The sequence below is a fragment of the Apodemus sylvaticus genome, chromosome 16 (assembly GCF_947179515.1).
Source record: "Apodemus sylvaticus chromosome 16, mApoSyl1.1, whole genome shotgun sequence".
NCBI classification, from domain to species: Eukaryota; Metazoa; Chordata; class Mammalia; order Rodentia; family Muridae; genus Apodemus; species Apodemus sylvaticus.
In genome coordinates this window covers 34429797-34448092 of record NC_067487.1, presented here as the reverse complement: position 1 = coordinate 34448092, position 18296 = coordinate 34429797, and the positions used below count along the sequence as shown (strand labels likewise).

The following is an 18296-nucleotide window of genomic DNA, read 5'->3' as shown; positions in this document are numbered from 1 at the left end:
GCTCTGCACCCCTGCACCCCACGGATGAGCACAGCTGCACACTCACAAGTGCACATACACTACAAATGCCTGATACAGACCCATGCACACACATGCACAGAATGCTACAACAAATGCATTGTTTTGTACATTAGCATATGCCAACAAAAAAGAAAAGGCTCTCAAAGCTAACTGATTCCAAGATTTTAGGGCTTTCCTCACTCAGTTGGGTTGCAGATCTTGCTTGTTGTAGATATAACTGGGATTGTCCTTAACTGCAAGAGTAGTTCTGTGGCTTTTTAGCCTAAAGTGCTTTTCTGTCGTTCCCAAGAAGGCCAGTTTTAACTGGCAGTGCTGGTGCATGCCTCTTACCCTAGCACTGGCAGGCTGAGGTAGGATAGACAGTGTGAGGCCAGCCTGCATTAAATAGTGAGACTATCTCAAAGAAACAGGGAAGAAGGAAGAGGAGGAGGAGGGGTGGAGGAAGAAGAGGAGAAAGAGGAAGAGAAGGAGGAGGGGATAGAGGAAGAGGATGAGGAGGAAGAGGAGGAGGAGGAGAAGGAGAAGATGAAGAAGATGAAGAAGAGCAAGAGGAGAAGAGGAAGAAGAGAAGAAGAGGAGGAGGAAGAGAAGATGAAGAAGAAGAAAAAGAGAAGGAGAAGAAGAAGAGAGGAGGAGGGGAAGGAGAAGACAAAGAAGAAGAAGAAGAAGAAGAAGAAGAAGAAGAAGAAGAAGAAGAAGAAGAAGAAGAAGAAGAAGGAAGAAGAAGAAGAAGGGCAATAGGGCAATTCTACCAGTATCGGAGATGATGCTCACATCTTTGGGTCAGAACCAGAATGAACCAAGCAAGCTTTAGAGGAAAGTTCATGCGGTATAGCAGTATAGTATAGTATAGTATAGTATAGTATAGTATAGTATAGTATAGTATAGTATAGTATATCATTTTGCATTTTCTTTTTCCAGGTTTGAAGTCCACCTAAGTAGTTATGCAAAGCTAAAGCAGACTGTCCTCTAGAGAGGCTTACAGTGTAGGAGAGGAGACAGAGACACTAGGAGAACAAGCTACAACCGGGACCACAGAGGTTTGGTCTGAGTGAGCACTTGTCAGTATTTCACATGCATGTTTTGGATGTGGCTTATGAAGGGACCAGAGTTTCCCATTTCTCTCAAAGAAGATGTCCCAAGGATGCTGGAACAGTCCAGAGAGTTTGTGTCTTTACTTAACCTTGTGACCCCATAACCTTGTGATACGGGGGTCAAGGTGCAGTCCTGACCTGTCGGTTGACAGCATGCTTTCATGAGTTACTGATCTATCTGAGCTGACATTTCTATTTTCTTAAAGTGAAATTGCTTACATTCTATCATTACCTAGTTTCAGGGACTATACTGATTTCCTGTTCAATAACGTGGAAGAATCTTGAGCTCATAAAGCAATCTGAATGTGTTCTTAAGTAGCACTGTTCCACATTATCGTTCTGCCGGGGGTTGCACACAGGGCTGTGACTAGCACAGTTATTCATCTTTTCAGTACAGTCTTTTGTCACAGAGGATAATACAGTGTGTTGAAGGTGACTGTCGGTGTGCTGGGAAGATGACACGGTGGGGAAGCGCTTGCTACAAAGTCTGGGGATCTGAGCTTGATCTGAGGGACCTGCATAGTGGAAGAAAAATCTGATCCCAGCAAGTTGTTCTCTGATCTTCACACATGTGCCTTGGCACGTGCAGGCCTACACACACACACACACACTGCCAAAAGAATTCCTGTTTTCTGAAACATAGTGGAGTTTTCTTTTCTGGAAATAGACAATGGTGGTGTATCTCTGGGATCCCTGAAAGACACTCTAAGAGAAGCCAATGGCGCTTTGGTCAGCCTGGTGGGACACAGAGGGACAGCCACCTGCTTCTCTGATACTCCAGCTTCTCTTATTTCCCTAAAACCAGACCCATCAGGACAGCCTGGGATAGATGGGTTCTGCTTTTGAGGTTAAAACCAATGCTTCATGAATGTTACCCAGTTCTCTGTGCCAGGGGAGCCTGGAACAAAAACCCAGTAGCTGTTTTTTGTGTGCTGTGTTGAGAAAGAAATTCTGTCTTTTGGCTTACTGCAAATGTCTAGGCGTAAGATTAAACAATGTGTCTTTCCTCCACCTAGGGCCCTCAAAAGCTTACCCAGCCTCTGCCTCAAAATCTTTCATATGCCAAGGAAAAAACATTCACATCTGTTCTAAAATTTCCTAATGCTGCTTCAAATTCAAGTAAGAACTGCATTTCATTTATAAAATATTTAAGTTCAATGTCTCCTATTGTTTTTGCTTTTGTTGTTGTTATTTATTTTTTATTTTTTTATGTGTATGAGTGCCTTACATGCATGACATGTTTACCCAGAATGACCAGCAGAGGGCGCCAGACCTCGTGTTGCAATAACCCTCATTTGGGCGCTGGGACTAGAAATTGGGTCCTCTGGAACAGCAGACAGCATGCCTATCTCTCCATCCCCTTACCTCTTATTTTTTAATGACACTTACTTAATATCCACACAATTAAAAAATCCCATACTCCCCTATTGAAATTGTTTTGGCAAGGATTAAAACATATAATAAACTTTAAAATTACTGACTTAATACTATGGGAAATTAAATTAGGTGACTTTAACCTACTCAAACAATTTGACTTTTAAAACATAAGGTAAGAAGTTATAACAAATACTTTTCGTGGTAGAGAAAACAGTCTAACACATTTTTTCTCCTGTATTTCTTTGAAACAGACTCTATTAAAAACATATCCCTAATCGAATCAGCTGCTGCTTTTTCTTCCAAACCATCACAAAAATGCTTGCTTGAGAAAATTGCTGTCATAACAGGAGAAGAAACAGAGCACAATGTGTTAAAGGTTCGTGCACTATATATTGCTTTTCCCAGTCTTATATAGACTAAAGCTGGCATCAGCAGAGACATCAGAAATAGCTAGGAAGAGATAGAAATGGTTTCATGAACACTAAGTTGCTTGAATAAAAATGGTTTGAGGCCTGAAAAACATCACTGTTAAACTAAGATGGTGTTATTTTCTTATATTCTCTCTGTGTGCGTGTGCATGCATGTGTTCATGCTTGTATCTGTGGGTGTATGTATTTACATGTGCATGCATGTGTTCACGCTTGTATCTGTGGGTGTATTTACATGTGCATGCATGTGTTTGCGTTTATGCATGTGTTTGCTTTTGTGTATGTGTGTGTATGTGTGTGTGTGTAGGCTTACAACCCCTCACTCTAGCCCTCTAAGGAGAAAGCGGCAGGGATTCTAACTTTAGAATCCTTTTGCGTCAGCTTCCTGAGTTGTGGGGTTGGTTATGCATGCACGGTGGCTAGGATCCTGCCCTAAAACCTCAGGCCTCCACTTTATCCCTCATGTCTGCTCTCACAGCCACCAGTGCTGTTACTACGAGCAAGTCTAATACTGAACGGTGACTCGATTCAAGTTTGTTTGTTGGTTAAAGTGTAGACTTTCGCATAAATCAAGAACCTCACAGGTACACCACAGTATCTGATTCAGTGCTGAGTGATGTCGGAGTACTTATTGTAGTCTCACTGTTTGTTTAAGGCACTAAGCCCCCTACCCTCCTCCATCTTCTCCCACGTTCTCCACTCCCCATCATTTCCACTATGACCCAAGGAAGCTTTCAGTCTAAGTAAGCACATCTCAAGGTATGTAGTTCTGGCCTAACTGCAGTAACTGCCAGGGGCCAATCGCCGCTGCACTTTCTATCCGGATGGACCTACGACGTCGTATGCATGGGAGTCACTGGGAACTGGCAACCACTGAATCACCACAAGGGACCCCGTGTTGTCATGTCAGAGCACCGTGTCTGCGTGCTGTGTTTGAAACATTTCAGCATGCAAATCGCTCCATAGTTCATTTCATAATTCATTAATGCAGTTGTTGGCATATAGAGAAGTATTAGATAAGAAAGTGGCAAGTATAGACGGTATCCTATAATTTTATACAGAGATGAGAATATGTATGTATGTATATATGTATGTATGCATGCATGTATGTATGTATGTCTACCTACAGACATGGATAAATAAAACATGTGACAGTTGTCACCTGTTACAGAAGTTCAATATGGAGAGCCAGAGGATAGGACCCTTTTCATTCCCATTTTATGATTTTACAGTTTGAAACACTCAGGGATTGCATGTTCTAGAAAGTTAAATAAATCTCAAAATTTAGTTTATTTATCATTAACAAAATGATTTAGTACAAGATAAGCCAGGTATAATAATGTCAGGGCACAAGAAAGAATTGAATCTGAAAAAAATTTAATGTGTTGGACATTTATAAAAACTGTCATTCAGATCAACTGCAAGATCTTCGTATTCAACAAAACCGCACAGTCCTGGAGTGAGAGAGGCCAAGGGATTCTGAGACTGAACGATACTGCCGGCCGCGAGTGCGGAACGCTGAAGTCAAGACTAAGTAAGGAGCGATTTAGAGTACGCCATGGTTTCTCAGGGTAAAACGCCCCGTGTGGATGCCGCTGCCTTCTGTAGATGCACAGAAGACACACCGACACATATGAGGGCGGACTACAATGTCTCTAACATAACTAGGAGCTCACTTGTCAGACAGCATGGGTTCCGATTCTCATTCCACTGACTAGCAACCCCAAAGAAATGTCTTGGCCTTACCAATTCAGAGTGTGAATAATTCAGTCTGTGGCTTATTCAGTGTTTGTGAGATTTACAGAGAGATCATAATTCAAATCTTTTTGAGCAACCGTGGACGTCTGATGAGGGGCTGTGTGGAAAACACCCGTGTCAATGCTAAGCCAGCACACACCTGAACAGTGGTATCATTGGTATTGGAAGGGGTATAAAGCAAACAACTTTGCAAGGTGTAGAGCTTGGGGGAAAAAATGCCTGACACATCATGGACCGTTGGCATCTGAACACAGCATGCAGTTGGGACAAAGGGTTTTCGTCCTGTAGCAGATGGGTGGACAGAAGCTGGGGAAATATTTTGTATGCTTTGCATCCAAAGGGCACCACTGAGCTTTGTTCGGAGGCCTGGATTGTAAATGAGCATGGGCAGAGGGCTGGTGTGGTGGATTCTCCTGTCAGTCACATCTGAGACATTAAAGTTTTGAAGGAAACTACAAGTAGAATCTGGACCTGCGCATAAGGGTTTGTCACGTTTTGAATGTCAAGCTCAAAGAACGGGAGGGAATAGAATTGAGATCAAAAGAACAGGAGCAGGGTCTTCGACCTTCTAGTGGACAAACAGGTTCTACATAATGCAACCGAGTGACACTTTGCCAGGCAGCACTGGCTGTTGTCCGCTCTGGCTTAATTCTACTGCTTGCCAGAAAAAAGAAAATTAAACCCAAAACTTCCAAATACCTTTTGTTATTGTTGTCATGTGGATAATATGGGCTCATTATAGAGAACAGAAAATAAGTCAACTAAAGAATAGATAAGAGCATGTTAGAAACCTTCTAGGAACAGTCTGCTACCAATGTATCCTGTGGGTGCCATTCTCTGTACATGTCTATGTCACTGTCCAGTTTGTCATTTACGGTGCTATGCCGACCTGGCCTTTCCTACATAGTATTCCATGATTATCTTCCCATAGTGTCTCCCTTCAGTATTTTTTTTTAAGATTTATTTATCTATTCATTCATTCATCCATTTGTTTGTTTATTCAATGTGGATTGGTGTTGTACCCGTATGCATGTCTGTCCGAGAGTGTAGGATCCACAGGAACTGGAGTCACAGTTGTGAGCTGCCCTGTGGGTGCTTGTTGAACGCTTGTGCTCGGGAGGAGCAGCCAGTGCTCCTAGCTGCTGGGCCCTCTGCCACCCCTCTCTAGGACTGCTAATGGAGTTGTAGTATTCTCTCTCATGGATGAGCTGTAAGCTATCTGATACAATGTTTTGACCCTTAAAACATTTTGTTTCTGTTTTACTTTTCATCATAAAAATTTCTCAAATCAGCCGGGCGGTGGTGGGGTGGTGGCTCACGCCTGTAATCCCAGCACTCTGGGAGGCAGAGGCAGGCGGATCTCTGAGTTTGAGGCCAGCCTGGTCTACAGAGTGAGTTCTAGGACAGCCAGGGCTACACAGAGAAACCCTGTCTCGAAAAAAAAAAAAATCCAAAAAACCAAAAAAAAAAAAAAAAAAAAAAAATTCTCAAATCATCTTCATGTCACCAGATCTTTTTTTTAAAGATTTATTCATTTTATGTATGTGAGTACACTGTAACTGTCTTCAGACACACCAGAAGACGGCATCAGATCTCATTACAGATGGTTGTGAACCACCATGTGGTTGCTTGGAATTGAACTCAGGACCTCTGGAAGAGCAATTGGTGTTCTTAACTGCTGAGCCATCTCTCCAGCCCCATGGCACCAGACCTTAAAGGAAGCCCCTCATATTTAATAATTTAAACATCCTAGAAAAAATAAAATTCTCATACTGAAACTAAAAGTAAGGAAATAAATAATCTTCCCCTGACATATGGCCCAATTTGAAAACCAAGTTTTAATCTAATTGAATTGCCACTCACGGGTGAAAATGCGGCTTGAAAACCAGCTATAGGGTTAACTTTTCCTTAAAAAACATTATTTTTAAGGTTAAGGCATTGTGACCTCCATGCTGACTGTTATTCTTCCCCACACAGTCATGCGCAACCAAGGCAGTCTCAGGCTGGTCCTCAATAGCAGACTCTGGGCTCAGATGAAGATTCAAAGAGCAAATCATAAAAATCTGCGAATAACTGCGACTGACCTAGAAGACGATGGTATAAAAATATTTTTAATTCAGGTAAGTCACAGATTTTAGTGATGACTGGTTATCCTACTGGTTATCCTAACAATGAGCCTCTTGCAGTTCTTAATTCATTTTTCCATTTGTTATGATAACTTGCATAGCATGAAAAGAAATCATTATGGTTATTGACAGTCTAATATGTTCTAATGTCTATACAACTTGACACCAAAGTCAATATTAATCAATGGTCCTTATTCTAAGACATTTGGATGTCTTTTCCTATCATTTCCTTTACTATTAAAATTATGTTAGCAAGCATCTAAGTCTCCAGCGACTACTTCCTGAGAAGTGGCCCCTTAGGAAGTCGTAACCTGCCACTCACCCAAAGAGGGAGGAGGTTTGTGATCACTGCCAAGGGGACAGCAAGGAATGGAAAAACACGGGACACACAGCACAGCCAGTGCCACCGCAGATTCCGATTCTGAACATGAGTGAATCTCCAGGGTAACGGGATAGAAGCACAGCTGAGCTGTTCCCGGGGCAGGAATGGCTGACCTCAAACACAAGCTACAGACCCAAGAGATCTGCCAGGAACAAGGCCTTCCCTCCCCCACCCTACCCCCACCCCCACCCCCACCCTCCAGCTGGGTTTTCCCCATAGCCTGAGACCAGGAAGCCTTGACAACATTGAGTATCTAAATGATACTGGAGTAGGTGATTATATAACTGGTTAGGCTTCTACTAAATAATGGAGAAAAAATGGTATGTGATAATACCAAAAAATTAGAATATGATAGTAGCTGCTGTTTATCATGTAAGGTCATACTCCTGCACAGTGGTTTTCATCATGGCCGAGTTGGCTCTACCCATTGTTACTGCAGTGCTGCCCTACGCTGGCTTTTAAACTGTGGCACATTCACAAGAGATACACAAACCAAACACAATAAAAATCATTTGTTGTGATCACTATCAACATTTTAGTATCATGCCAATAAGTTAAGCATTGGAATCCGAAATGCTCCCAACTCCCAATGTTTTCTGAACCTCAACATGAAAATGTCCACACCTGACCTTATGTGATGGGTCCCAGGCAACAAACAAGGCACGCTAAAATATCGTAAAAAATGTCCTACAGGTAATGTATGCATGGTGTGTATGAGCCATATATCCTATGGTTAGTCTTGGGCTCCATCCGCCAAATAATCTTATTATGTATGTGCAAAATATATATTATAAAATCAGGAGAAAACAATATACATAGGTATCTACATTGTATCCACTGTATGACTTCCAGACAAGCTAGTTAGCATCAATTACACTGACTGACTCACACAGAAAGTGGAAGCAACAACAGTATACTTTATAAAGCTGTTGAGATCAAACAGCTAAAATGATAACAAAATATTAATTTTTCTTAATGTAAGTGAGGGCTTCAATGCTGTAACTTAGACACGTCCTTTTTTTTTTTGGCCACGATTTTTTCTTTCATAAAGGGGAGAGGGCCTGGATATAACGGGACTCCTTGTTTTTGCTAATGCGAATGGACTAAAGACACAACGGCTAATGCGGTGCCAATAGGAACTGACTGCTGCCACCATTTTATGTTAATGGCAACCAAAGATGAGCTTGGGGAGGTTTTGAGAAGCCTTATGTCTGCAAATGTCACCGGCTTCCCTGGAGCTTTCCCTCCAGACCGAGCTGTGCGGGTTGGAGGGGTGGGTAGGTAAAGTGATGGACCGGGTCCTTATACTTACAGTGGTCTACCCGCTAAGGCAGCAGAGGAAGGGCTGGCTTGAAGACTTAAATTCAAACGGGATTCCTGAATGCGAAAACTCTTATTCTCTCTAAAATGTACGGATTGAGATCTCATTACTTTACTCACGTTGGGATATAATTTGGTGCAAAATGAATCATCTTCACTTTTTAAACACGTTGGGCTGTTGGTATTTATTTACCTTCCAGATTTATGAAGCAGAATCCTTCCTTTATAAACAGTGAGAGATCAAAAAGAAGTAAGCATGGCTGTATGTATGCATTACTTACAGTCTTAACAACTTAACTTTTCTCTTGAAGGCTAGTGCCAAAGACACAGGCTTTCTGTATGCAGCGATTCACCACCGTCTCGTCGCCCTTCGAGGCCTCAGCCGGCAGGGTGATGATAGTTCAGCTGAAAGCAAGTCGGACGCAGTCCTCCCGCAGTTCAGCGGCGAGAGCTGTGACGAGGATGAGGATGAGATCCCACAAGTCACTAAAACTGGATCAGGTAAATAATCCTTGTTTTGTTGGGTCAGAGCTCAAAAGGAACGCTGCAAGCACAGTTCAGTGGATTGAATAAGCTCTTCAGCTGCTCTAAGTGAGAAGTGGTTGGAACCTCGCTCTTTGGATCCAGGAGTGGGTTAGAAAAATCTGTCTTTTACGAGTGGTCTTCAAGTCAGCATCCCCATGATACCCATAAGTCATTTACCTATACATTCCATAAAAGGCGATTTCACAATTTAAAGTAGTACATTGCTGCCTTGAAAGTAACCACTAGTCATGCTCATTTTCCCATGGTCCAGTGTATCATTGGCTAGAGCTGGAGGAATTAGCGATGTATACAATGAGGATCCAGGTAAATCTAAAGTCCTGAAAATCATATTTATTCCTGTTTTGGAATTTGATTGCTTAGAGAAACACTTAAATTGTATAAGTATTATCTGCAAGGTCCTCCTTTGACTAGGGCAAAAAATGACTACTCTCCAAACCTGGGTCAGGATTTACAAATGAACTAAGGCTGAAACTGAATCAGGAGTGAACAGGGTTTTAGAGTTTACTGCTTGTCCTGAAGTGTGGGTCTAAATGTTATACATCGTTGTTGGTGGGGGGCAGTGCCAAAGACCTCGGAAGTGCTGGTCTGTTCTACAGATGTAGCTAATCTAAGTCATACAGTCATTTTCAGTGACAATTTCACTTACCCCGAATTCCATCTATGTGGAGGGAAATGATGATAAAATGATAATGCCATGAGCATTCCCAACTTTCGATCCTTGTAAAATCTTAAAGCTGCTTTCATTATACCTTATTTAAAAAATTATCAAAGAACATATAAAACAGTATGAAAGACTTTGCTTAATATTAAAATTATCATTAAAAGGAAAATTCTACCATATGTGCCGATTAGGATCACATGTGGCTTGATTCAGTAAGCCAGAGAATTACATACAGGGGTATGATTTTCTACTCTAAACGAATCTATTGAGCAGAAGGTTTATGATTCTCCAAACTCTATAAAAGGAATAAGTAAGTTATCTTTTTATTACTATGTTTATATTGTCTACAATGAAATGAAGTCTATTAGAAATGCCAACTTGAAATAGAGACCAAATGGCAACATTTAATCAGTGAGACACAGTCATGAGACCTTTACTTTCAGAAGGGGTTGATTTGCAGCTGTCTTAGGGCTAAATTAACGGAAACGGCACAAGGCAGCTGTCAATCATGAGACCCTCTCCTCTGCTGGTGTTTCCCTCTTTGTCCTGCATCTTCTTCAGGATGTGCTACACGGGATGCTAAAATGTTACAGAAGCTATAAAATGTATGTTTGCTATGAATGCTATAAAATGTATGTTTGGAGTTTGTTGCCCATGACTTAAGTAACATTTTACTTGTCAGAAAATGTCATCTTTAAAATTATTAGTAACATCGTTGGTGAGATGGCTCAGCACAGGAAGCATGCGTTCAGGAAGCCTGACAACTGGAGTCTGAGCCCCAGAACACATAGGAAGGGGAAGGAGAGAACCGACATCACTAAGCTATCCTCTGGCCTCTTTACACATGTGCCTTGCACACATGGGCTTCCCCATCACACACACATACGATGATGATGATAGTAGTGGTGGTGGTGGTGATGATGATGATGATGATAAATCCAAAAGCTTGAACAAAGAGCACACACTTATTAAAATCAACTATACTTACTATAGGGTGGGAGTACAAATTATTAGCAATATTTTCTAATGTTAGTGATAAACATATAATTATCTTTCATTTCTTCACCAGTAAGCTACTTATGTTTATCTGCATTTGCTATTAAGTCTAAATATCATACTGTGTAATAAAATATTTTAAATTTATCACAGATCCTTCAAGGTGGAGCCACAGACAGTCAATTGTCTGTTCATAAGCCCTCTCTGCTATAAACATGACATCCAAAGAGTGGCCACTCTACTGAAATGCCAGACCATCCTCACTGAGAAGACTCTACTTGCACCTTAAAGATCTTTTTTAATTAAAGAAACAAACACAATTTATTGTAATTAAAAGTTTTATGTTTTACATTTTCATTATTGTGTACAGAATTTAGGAAATGGACTTCAGAATTTATCCTTTTGTGGATTACTCTAGAATAAGATTTGATAACTGATTTGGACTATTCATCACATTGATGAATATATTAATTAAAAATACAAATTATAGGCTTTGATAAATCTTTGATAAATATCTAAAGTATTTTAAGTCATACATTATCTGGCTATAAAATATAAAATATAGAATATATAGAATATAGAATATTTTACTAAATTTACAGTCATCTCTTAAAAAAATACCATAACTGCAAGGCATTTCATTAAACCAAGTGTATATTCTGAGAAATTTATATTTTCACTCACCCTTAGAATTTCCTAATACATACATTTAAGAAAGAATTCTTTTCCATTTGTGGACTTTTAATCATTGCATCTTATGTATTTGATTCAAAGTCAGCTCACAAGAGTTGATGAATAATTGAACAAAATGTATTACCTATGTGTCAAAAAATATACAGAAGTCAAATATCAATGTGCTTTATTTATGTGTGATTGTCTTAATAGTCTAATAGGTGTACGGCTATGTAGAAGCCATTTTATAACAAATGTCTCATATATGGGCAAATGGGTATCTGAAATTCTATCATTATGATAAAGTAATTTCAATAATTTTTATCAGATGTTTTATGTCTTTTTGATATTTCAGAGACACTTTATGAATCATGCATGGAAAAATCTATGTCAGAATTTAGGGCAATACTTTATTTTATTAGTAGTCCTAAACAATCTCATTACAGGATAAAGATTCAAGGTCCTAAATGGTTTTGGATGTGTTCTGAACCCTGATATACTTATAATAAGGGTGTTACTTTACAATCTGCTACACTAAAGAAAATATTCTTTGAAAGTATACATATGAATATATATATTTTAAAATTGACAATGCTTTATTGCCTCCATAGAACAGAAGCATCCACATGTGCATATTTAGTAATCAAATCTCAGCTTAGATCTGAAAGTTTAGCATTCAACAGCTGAATAAAGTCTTCTAGAGTAGGATTTAGTTAATACATTCAGAAGAAGAGAGAAAAGGTATAGAGAAGAGAGAAAGACTTACCATCAGGGGAAGGAGTAAACACAGATAATTAAGATTATATTTCTCTCCCCCTACTGCATGGCAGAATACAAATCAGCAGACAATTCTTACCAGAAACATAATCAGGGAGGCATTTGAAGAAGCTATGAAAGCATCGGTTCACCTATAAGATGTTTTCTCTGAGGGAACGTTATGATTGTATGATGGTTTTTAAAGTGAAGCAGAGAGCAGAGGCCTTCTTCATCTCTTGACTTGTGTCTTCCTGTTCCCATACTGGAATAGAAATGACGTCATATTCTTTGTGTGTTCCAAATATTTTAATATAATTTGAATTGACTGACTTTCTTTGGTCTTCTGTACAGATGGCAAATGGTTAGAATGTCAGCAAGGCAGAGAGGCAGTGTCAACTTCAGGGTCATGAAACAGTGACAAGAGGCAGAGACCCACGGTGCGAGAGAGTCCTCTGTCTTGAGTAGAAAAACATTTTCTAGGTTTTCTTTATCTTGTATTTTCATCTAGACTCCACCTACCCCCACTGTTTTGCTTTTCTCTATTCTTTGACTCCTTTCAATGTGAAGAAATCAGTTACACAATAATACTCATTTTCATAAAGTTATTCAGACAGGTGAGTGTGACTCTTACATTCTAGATTTCTGTATAAGCTATTTTTTTTTTTATTAAAATACGATTAACTGGGCTGGAGAGGTGGCTCTGTGGTTAAGAGCACCGACTGCTCTTCCAGAAGTTCTGAGTTCAATTCTCAGCAACCACATGGTGGCTCACGACCATCTGTAATGGGATCTGATGACGTCTTCTGCTTGCATAAGTGCAGGCAGAACACTGTACACATAATAAACAAATAAATCTTAAAACAAATCTGATTAACTAATATACAAATATATTACATATGTGTCTAATTTTATATTGAACTATATATCTTAGATAATCAAAATATTGTCTTTCAATGGTATTTACTCCAATTGTTTAGCATAACAATGAATCATTAAAATGTTACAAAATATTATCTTACATCCTTTTTGTTGCTGTGATAAAGTATCAGGACCAAGGGTACTTATGGAAGGGAGAATGATTTAGGTTTACAGTTTCAAGAAAGAATACATCATGGTGGGGAAGCCTTGCAGCAGGCAGGCATTGCAGGAAGCTAAGAGTTCACATCTCCAGTCACACACACACACACACACACACACACACACACACAGAAGGCAGAGTGAACCAGAAGTGGGACCAGGCTATAAACCTCCAAGCACAACCCCAGTGACATACTTCCTAAAGGTTCTATAACCTATCCCAGTGTCGCCAACCAGAGACTGAGTGTTCACCTTTGAACCTATGGGGGACATTTCTCAAGCCACCACTCACATCTATTATTACCAAAGGTGACCTTCAACTACAGGGAAAGAAAACCTCTTCAAGTCCTAGACTATATGAATATTATAAAGAGGGGTGTACTGACCGGTTTTGTGTGTCAACTTGACACAGTCTAGAGTTATCACAGAGAAAGGAGCTTCAGTTGAAGAAATGCCTCCATGAGATCCAGCTGTGGGGCATTTTCTCAATTAGTGATCAAGGGGGAGGGGCGCCCCTTGTGGGTGGTGCCATCCCTGGGTTGGTGTTCTTGGGTTCTATAAGAGAGCAAACTGAGTAAGGCAGGGAAAGCAAACCAGTAAGCAACATCCCTCCATGGCCTCTGCATCAGCTCCTGCTTCCTGACCTGCTTGAGTTCCAGCCCTGACTCCTTTGGTGATGAACAGCAGTGTGGAAGTGTAAGCGGAATAAACCCTTTCCTTCCCAACTTGCTTCTTGGTCATAATGTTTGTGCAGGAATAGAAACCCTGGCTAAGACAAAGAGTGTGCATCTTTCACAGTTAGATGTGCATGAGTGTTGTAGAGTCTGGGAAGGGTAAATGCAAGACTTCTGGAAATCTCCAAACTGCAGGTAACTAACAGTGACAGACAGTGTTTTCATAAAATGTTAGGAACAGTAGTATTAGCTTTTAAGATGTAGCTATCATGTAGTTGTATGGATCATTCACTAGAAAACCATATTGGGGGTCTGGAGAGATGGCTCAGCGGTTAAGAACACTGTCTGCTCTTCCGAAGGTCCTGAGTTCAAATCCCAATAACCACATAGTGGCTCACAACCATCAGCAATGAGATCTGAGGACCTCTTCTGGAGTGTCTGAAGACAGCTACAGTATACTTACATATAATAATACATAGAAAACCATATTGGCTTTGCCATTTTATACCACTGGGGTTAGAGTTTGAAATTTGGTAACTTTAAAATTTCCTTTTGTCTGAGAGCCTGTGAAACTGATACCCTGCGTAGTGAGTGCCAGGGGTTTTGTGTCTTCACATTAGTCAGATCATACCTACAATACCACTCTATTGTACTGGCTACTTTTTTTCTTTTAAAATATCAGACTTATCAAACTGAAATATAAGAACATAGTAGAATTCTAAGATGGCATTTGTAAACCTTAGTAATGGTGGAATTATTTAATGATTGAGGAATGGTTTAGCCTAATAAGGTCCTGATGCTCTGATAGTATTCTCACTATAATATTACTAGGACTTCTTAATTTCTATCTATCTATTGGATACAAGCTATTTCACTATGACCCTAGTTTGTATCTGTCTGGTTTTTAAATATGACTGAACATCTCTTCGGGGGTTTATTTGTTGCTTGTCTTCTAAGGATTTTTTTAAAAATGATTTTGCAAGGCTAATCATGCCATCTTGTCATCTTTGATGCTTTCTAGTGTACATAGCATCAGAGCCAAGCTCCTTGGTGTGGCTGTAACACTTGCTGTGAGCTTCCCCACTACCTCCCAGTGCTGTCTGCTTCCCCACCAGCTCCCAGTGCTGTCTGCTGCCCCACCACCTCCCAGTGCTGTCTGCTTCCCCACCTCCCAGTGCTGTCTGCTGCCCCATCAGCTCCCAGTGCTGTCTGCTGCCCCACCAGCTCCCAGTGCTGTCTGCTTCCCCACCACCTCCCAGTGCTGTCTGCTGCCCCACCACCTCCCAGTGCTGTCTGCTGCCCCACCACCTCCCAGTGCTGTCTGCTGCCCCACCACCTCCCAGTGCTGTCTGCTGCCCCACCACCTCCCAGTGCTGTCTGCTGCCCCACCACCTCCCAGTGCTGTCTGCTGCTTATGGTTCTCAAGGAATTCAAAACTGCTGCTCCACTGGGTCTCTACATGTTTATGTTATTTCTTCTGCAGAAATTATTTCTCATTCTTTTTTTTTTAAATTCAAAGCATCCTTTTTTTTAAAAAAATTACTTATTTATTATATGTAAGTACATATAATACTTGACACCCCAGAAGAGGTGTCAGATCTCATTAAGGATGGTTGTGAGCCACCATGTGGTTGCTGGGATTTGAACTCAGGACCTTTGGAAGAGCAGTCGGTGCATTTCACCTCTGAGCCATCTCTCCAGCTCTCTTTCTCATTCTTGATGACACTCTTATTTTACTCTTATTTCAGAACATTCTTCCAAATATGTCCCTCTTAATTCTTATAAAGCACTCTAAAATTCTACCGTTGTATGACCTCTGACTCCTAAAGAACAGAGTCTTTATCATTCAATTTCTAGCACCTGATGGGGTGTTCTATTCAAATATAATTTAGTGTCCACTGACAACATGTATATTTGAGCTGAAGTGACATCCTATAGTAAGCTATAGATAAGGATTTGAAGTTCAGAAGAACGGTATGAGCTAATGATGTTGGTAAGAACTGGTCATTTAAGGCAAAGGGGGCTGATAGTCTAGGGTCTAATTCACAGTAGACACAGGGTTAGGTATTTATCCATTTAGCTATGGTTTTATAAACGAGAAAATCAGCTCAAAGGTTAAGCAATCAGTACAAGGTTCACAAAGTAAATACACACTAGAGCTGGGATTTGAGTCAGTCTTTCAAGGCCCAAACTCTTCATTACACAACAGAGATGGAGTCACCAAGTAGAATGGTGTAGGGGTGGAAAATGTCAAGGGGGAAGGCTAGAAGGGACGGGGGCAGGAGCTACACCCAAGAGATAGGCCTAGAAACAGAGGGACTGAAAGGAAGAAGGAACACCGGTAGGGACTGGTGTGCAGCAACAGCCAAATACTCCAGGAAGAATGGAGCCACTCCAGCGCTCACAAAACCGAGTGCTATAAGTGCTAAGTGGTATCTTCTGAACTTCCATCTGCTCCTATGGTAATTTTGGAAATAGTAGTGGTGAAGTAAGCACAGGAAGAAGATCAAAAGGTTGGTAGTTCCCTTAACCATGGATTAGAAAAGAAAGCCAACTAAATGCCCCCAGCCTGCTTTGTTCCCCACCCGCAGAAAAAGGTTGGCTGCAAGAATGCATCGAATCGATCGATGACTGAGGAACTGATTATTCTGTCCAGAACCCGTCTCAGTGGGTCTCAACCTTTCTAATGCTACAATGGAGGTCAAAAATGTAGTCTTCTGTGATGTGAAAGAAAAAAATAGGTCCGATATTATAGAGGCATCTGAGTGTCACAAACAGGAAAGAGCATGTCTGGAATCCAGAGGTCACTTACTGGGAGTGTCAGGACTGCCAAGGGAAATGGGCACCACGGAAAGGACCTCAGGGCAGGAGCCACCCACCCTGTCTTAGGACTTTTCCTCCAGAGTAACTCTCCCTTTTCTTCTTAATCAGCCTAGATCTCAATGGTTGTGTAACTGTTCCCACAGAACTCTGAAGACTTCCAAGGCTACCCAACATTCCAAAGCCAGATCAATCATCATCAAACACTCCTCTCAACCTGCCTACAGGTTAAAGTGCAAAGTGCAAAATATTCTTAACCCTTCATTCTGGCCCTACAGAGCGCTCCAACCTTATCTCGCTGTCTAGACACACACACACACACACACACGCACACGCACACGCACACGCACACACACACTCTCTCTCAACCTTATCTCGCTGTCTAGACACACACACACACACACTCCAACCTTATCTCATTGTCTAGACACACACACACACGCCCCACTAGACAAGTCTCCTTCCCTCTTTACCCTCCACCTTTCTCCCTTTCAGCACTGCCTCTATAGGCTGCTGGTCTTTGGCGGTCACAGGGACAAGAAGCTTAAAGCCTCTGAGCTCGGGCTAATGCTCTGTGATCCTTCTCGGTCGCTGTAATTCCTCTCCAATAAAGGGGTCGGCATCTTTATTTGCCATTAGGCCCCGCGAAACGACACCGCTTGGAGCGAGGTCACCGCCCCCCAGCTCTTACTCCAGCGATGGGTGACACATCAGCTCTCCAGCAGACACTGGTTAAAATTTACCCAAGACGAGCATGGCAACCACCCAGAAAGCAAGCAAAAAAAAAGAAAGCATCGAGGTGAAGATGTGCTAGAAACTTGCTTTCCCGCCAGGCGCTCAAAAACTCCGCCTGCACCCCCTACACCGCCCCAGACCGGTTCCAACTGGATTTCTTCAGGCAGCTCAAACGCCAAATAGAATTCCTGCCCTTTCCCGGCCACAGCCAATCCCCGCAGACCCTCGGGCTCCGGGGGCGGGCTTAGGGCGGCCTCCCTGAAAGGGTGAAGAGGGAGGTGGGGCCGGGCCGGGAGGCCACTGCGCAGGCGCCTAAGGAACCGGATAAACAAACAAATAAAACCCACCGCCTGCGGGCCATCCCCGATCCCCGCCTCCCCGGTCCTCCCGGGGCTCCCCGCCCGCGCCTGCGTCTGAGCACGTTCCCCCCTAGTGGCGCGTTCCACGCACGTCCCCGCACTTAACCTCTGCGCGCCCGGCGCGGTGCTGGCGGCGGGGAGCGCGAGCCTGCAGCCGCAGCCCCGCGGACCATGACTTGCTACCGGGGCTTCCTGCTGGGCAGCTGCCGGCGCGTGGCGGGTGGCCGCGCGGCTCTGCGGGGCTCGGGCGCGGACGGCCGGCGGCACTTGGGGCACGGGCAGCCGCGCGAGCTGGCGGGCGGTGGTAGCCCCGCCGACGGCGGCTTCCGCCCCTCGCGGGTGGTGGTGGTGGCGAAAACCACCCGCTACGAGTTCGAGCAGCAGCGGTACCGCTACGCGGAGCTCTCGGAGGAGGACCTGAAGCAGCTGGTGGGTCCCGGCGGGGGACGACCGGCACTGGGGGTGGGGGTGGGGTGCGACTGAACCCCGCGGGC

General features: G+C 42.4%; 2 protein-coding genes across 3 annotated transcripts in view; both read left to right on the top strand.

The window, feature by feature from the left end:
• Positions 1-11182, top strand: part of Ranbp3l (RAN binding protein 3 like) — a 54317-nt gene extending 43135 nt beyond the window's left edge. Inside the window, exons 10-15 of the mRNA XM_052159665.1 lie at positions 2132-2234; positions 2744-2868; positions 4334-4454; positions 6656-6798; positions 8818-9007; positions 10863-11182. Coding sequence (XP_052015625.1) covers positions 2132-2234; positions 2744-2868; positions 4334-4454; positions 6656-6798; positions 8818-9007; positions 10863-10906 — 726 coding nt within the window. The 3' untranslated portion in view covers positions 10907-11182. The remainder of the gene's footprint in view (positions 1-2131; positions 2235-2743; positions 2869-4333; positions 4455-6655; positions 6799-8817; positions 9008-10862) is intronic.
• A 6555-nt stretch (positions 11183-17737) lies between these two features.
• Positions 17738-18296, top strand: part of Nadk2 (NAD kinase 2, mitochondrial) — a 41871-nt gene continuing 41312 nt past the window's right edge. Inside the window, exon 1 of one of the 2 annotated variants that reach the window (XM_052159387.1) lies at positions 17738-18231. In XM_052159387.1, the coding sequence (XP_052015347.1) occupies positions 17974-18231 (258 nt within the window). In that variant the 5' untranslated portion in view covers positions 17738-17973. The remainder of the gene's footprint in view (positions 18232-18296) is intronic. The other variant, XM_052159386.1, reaches the window with a different exon arrangement.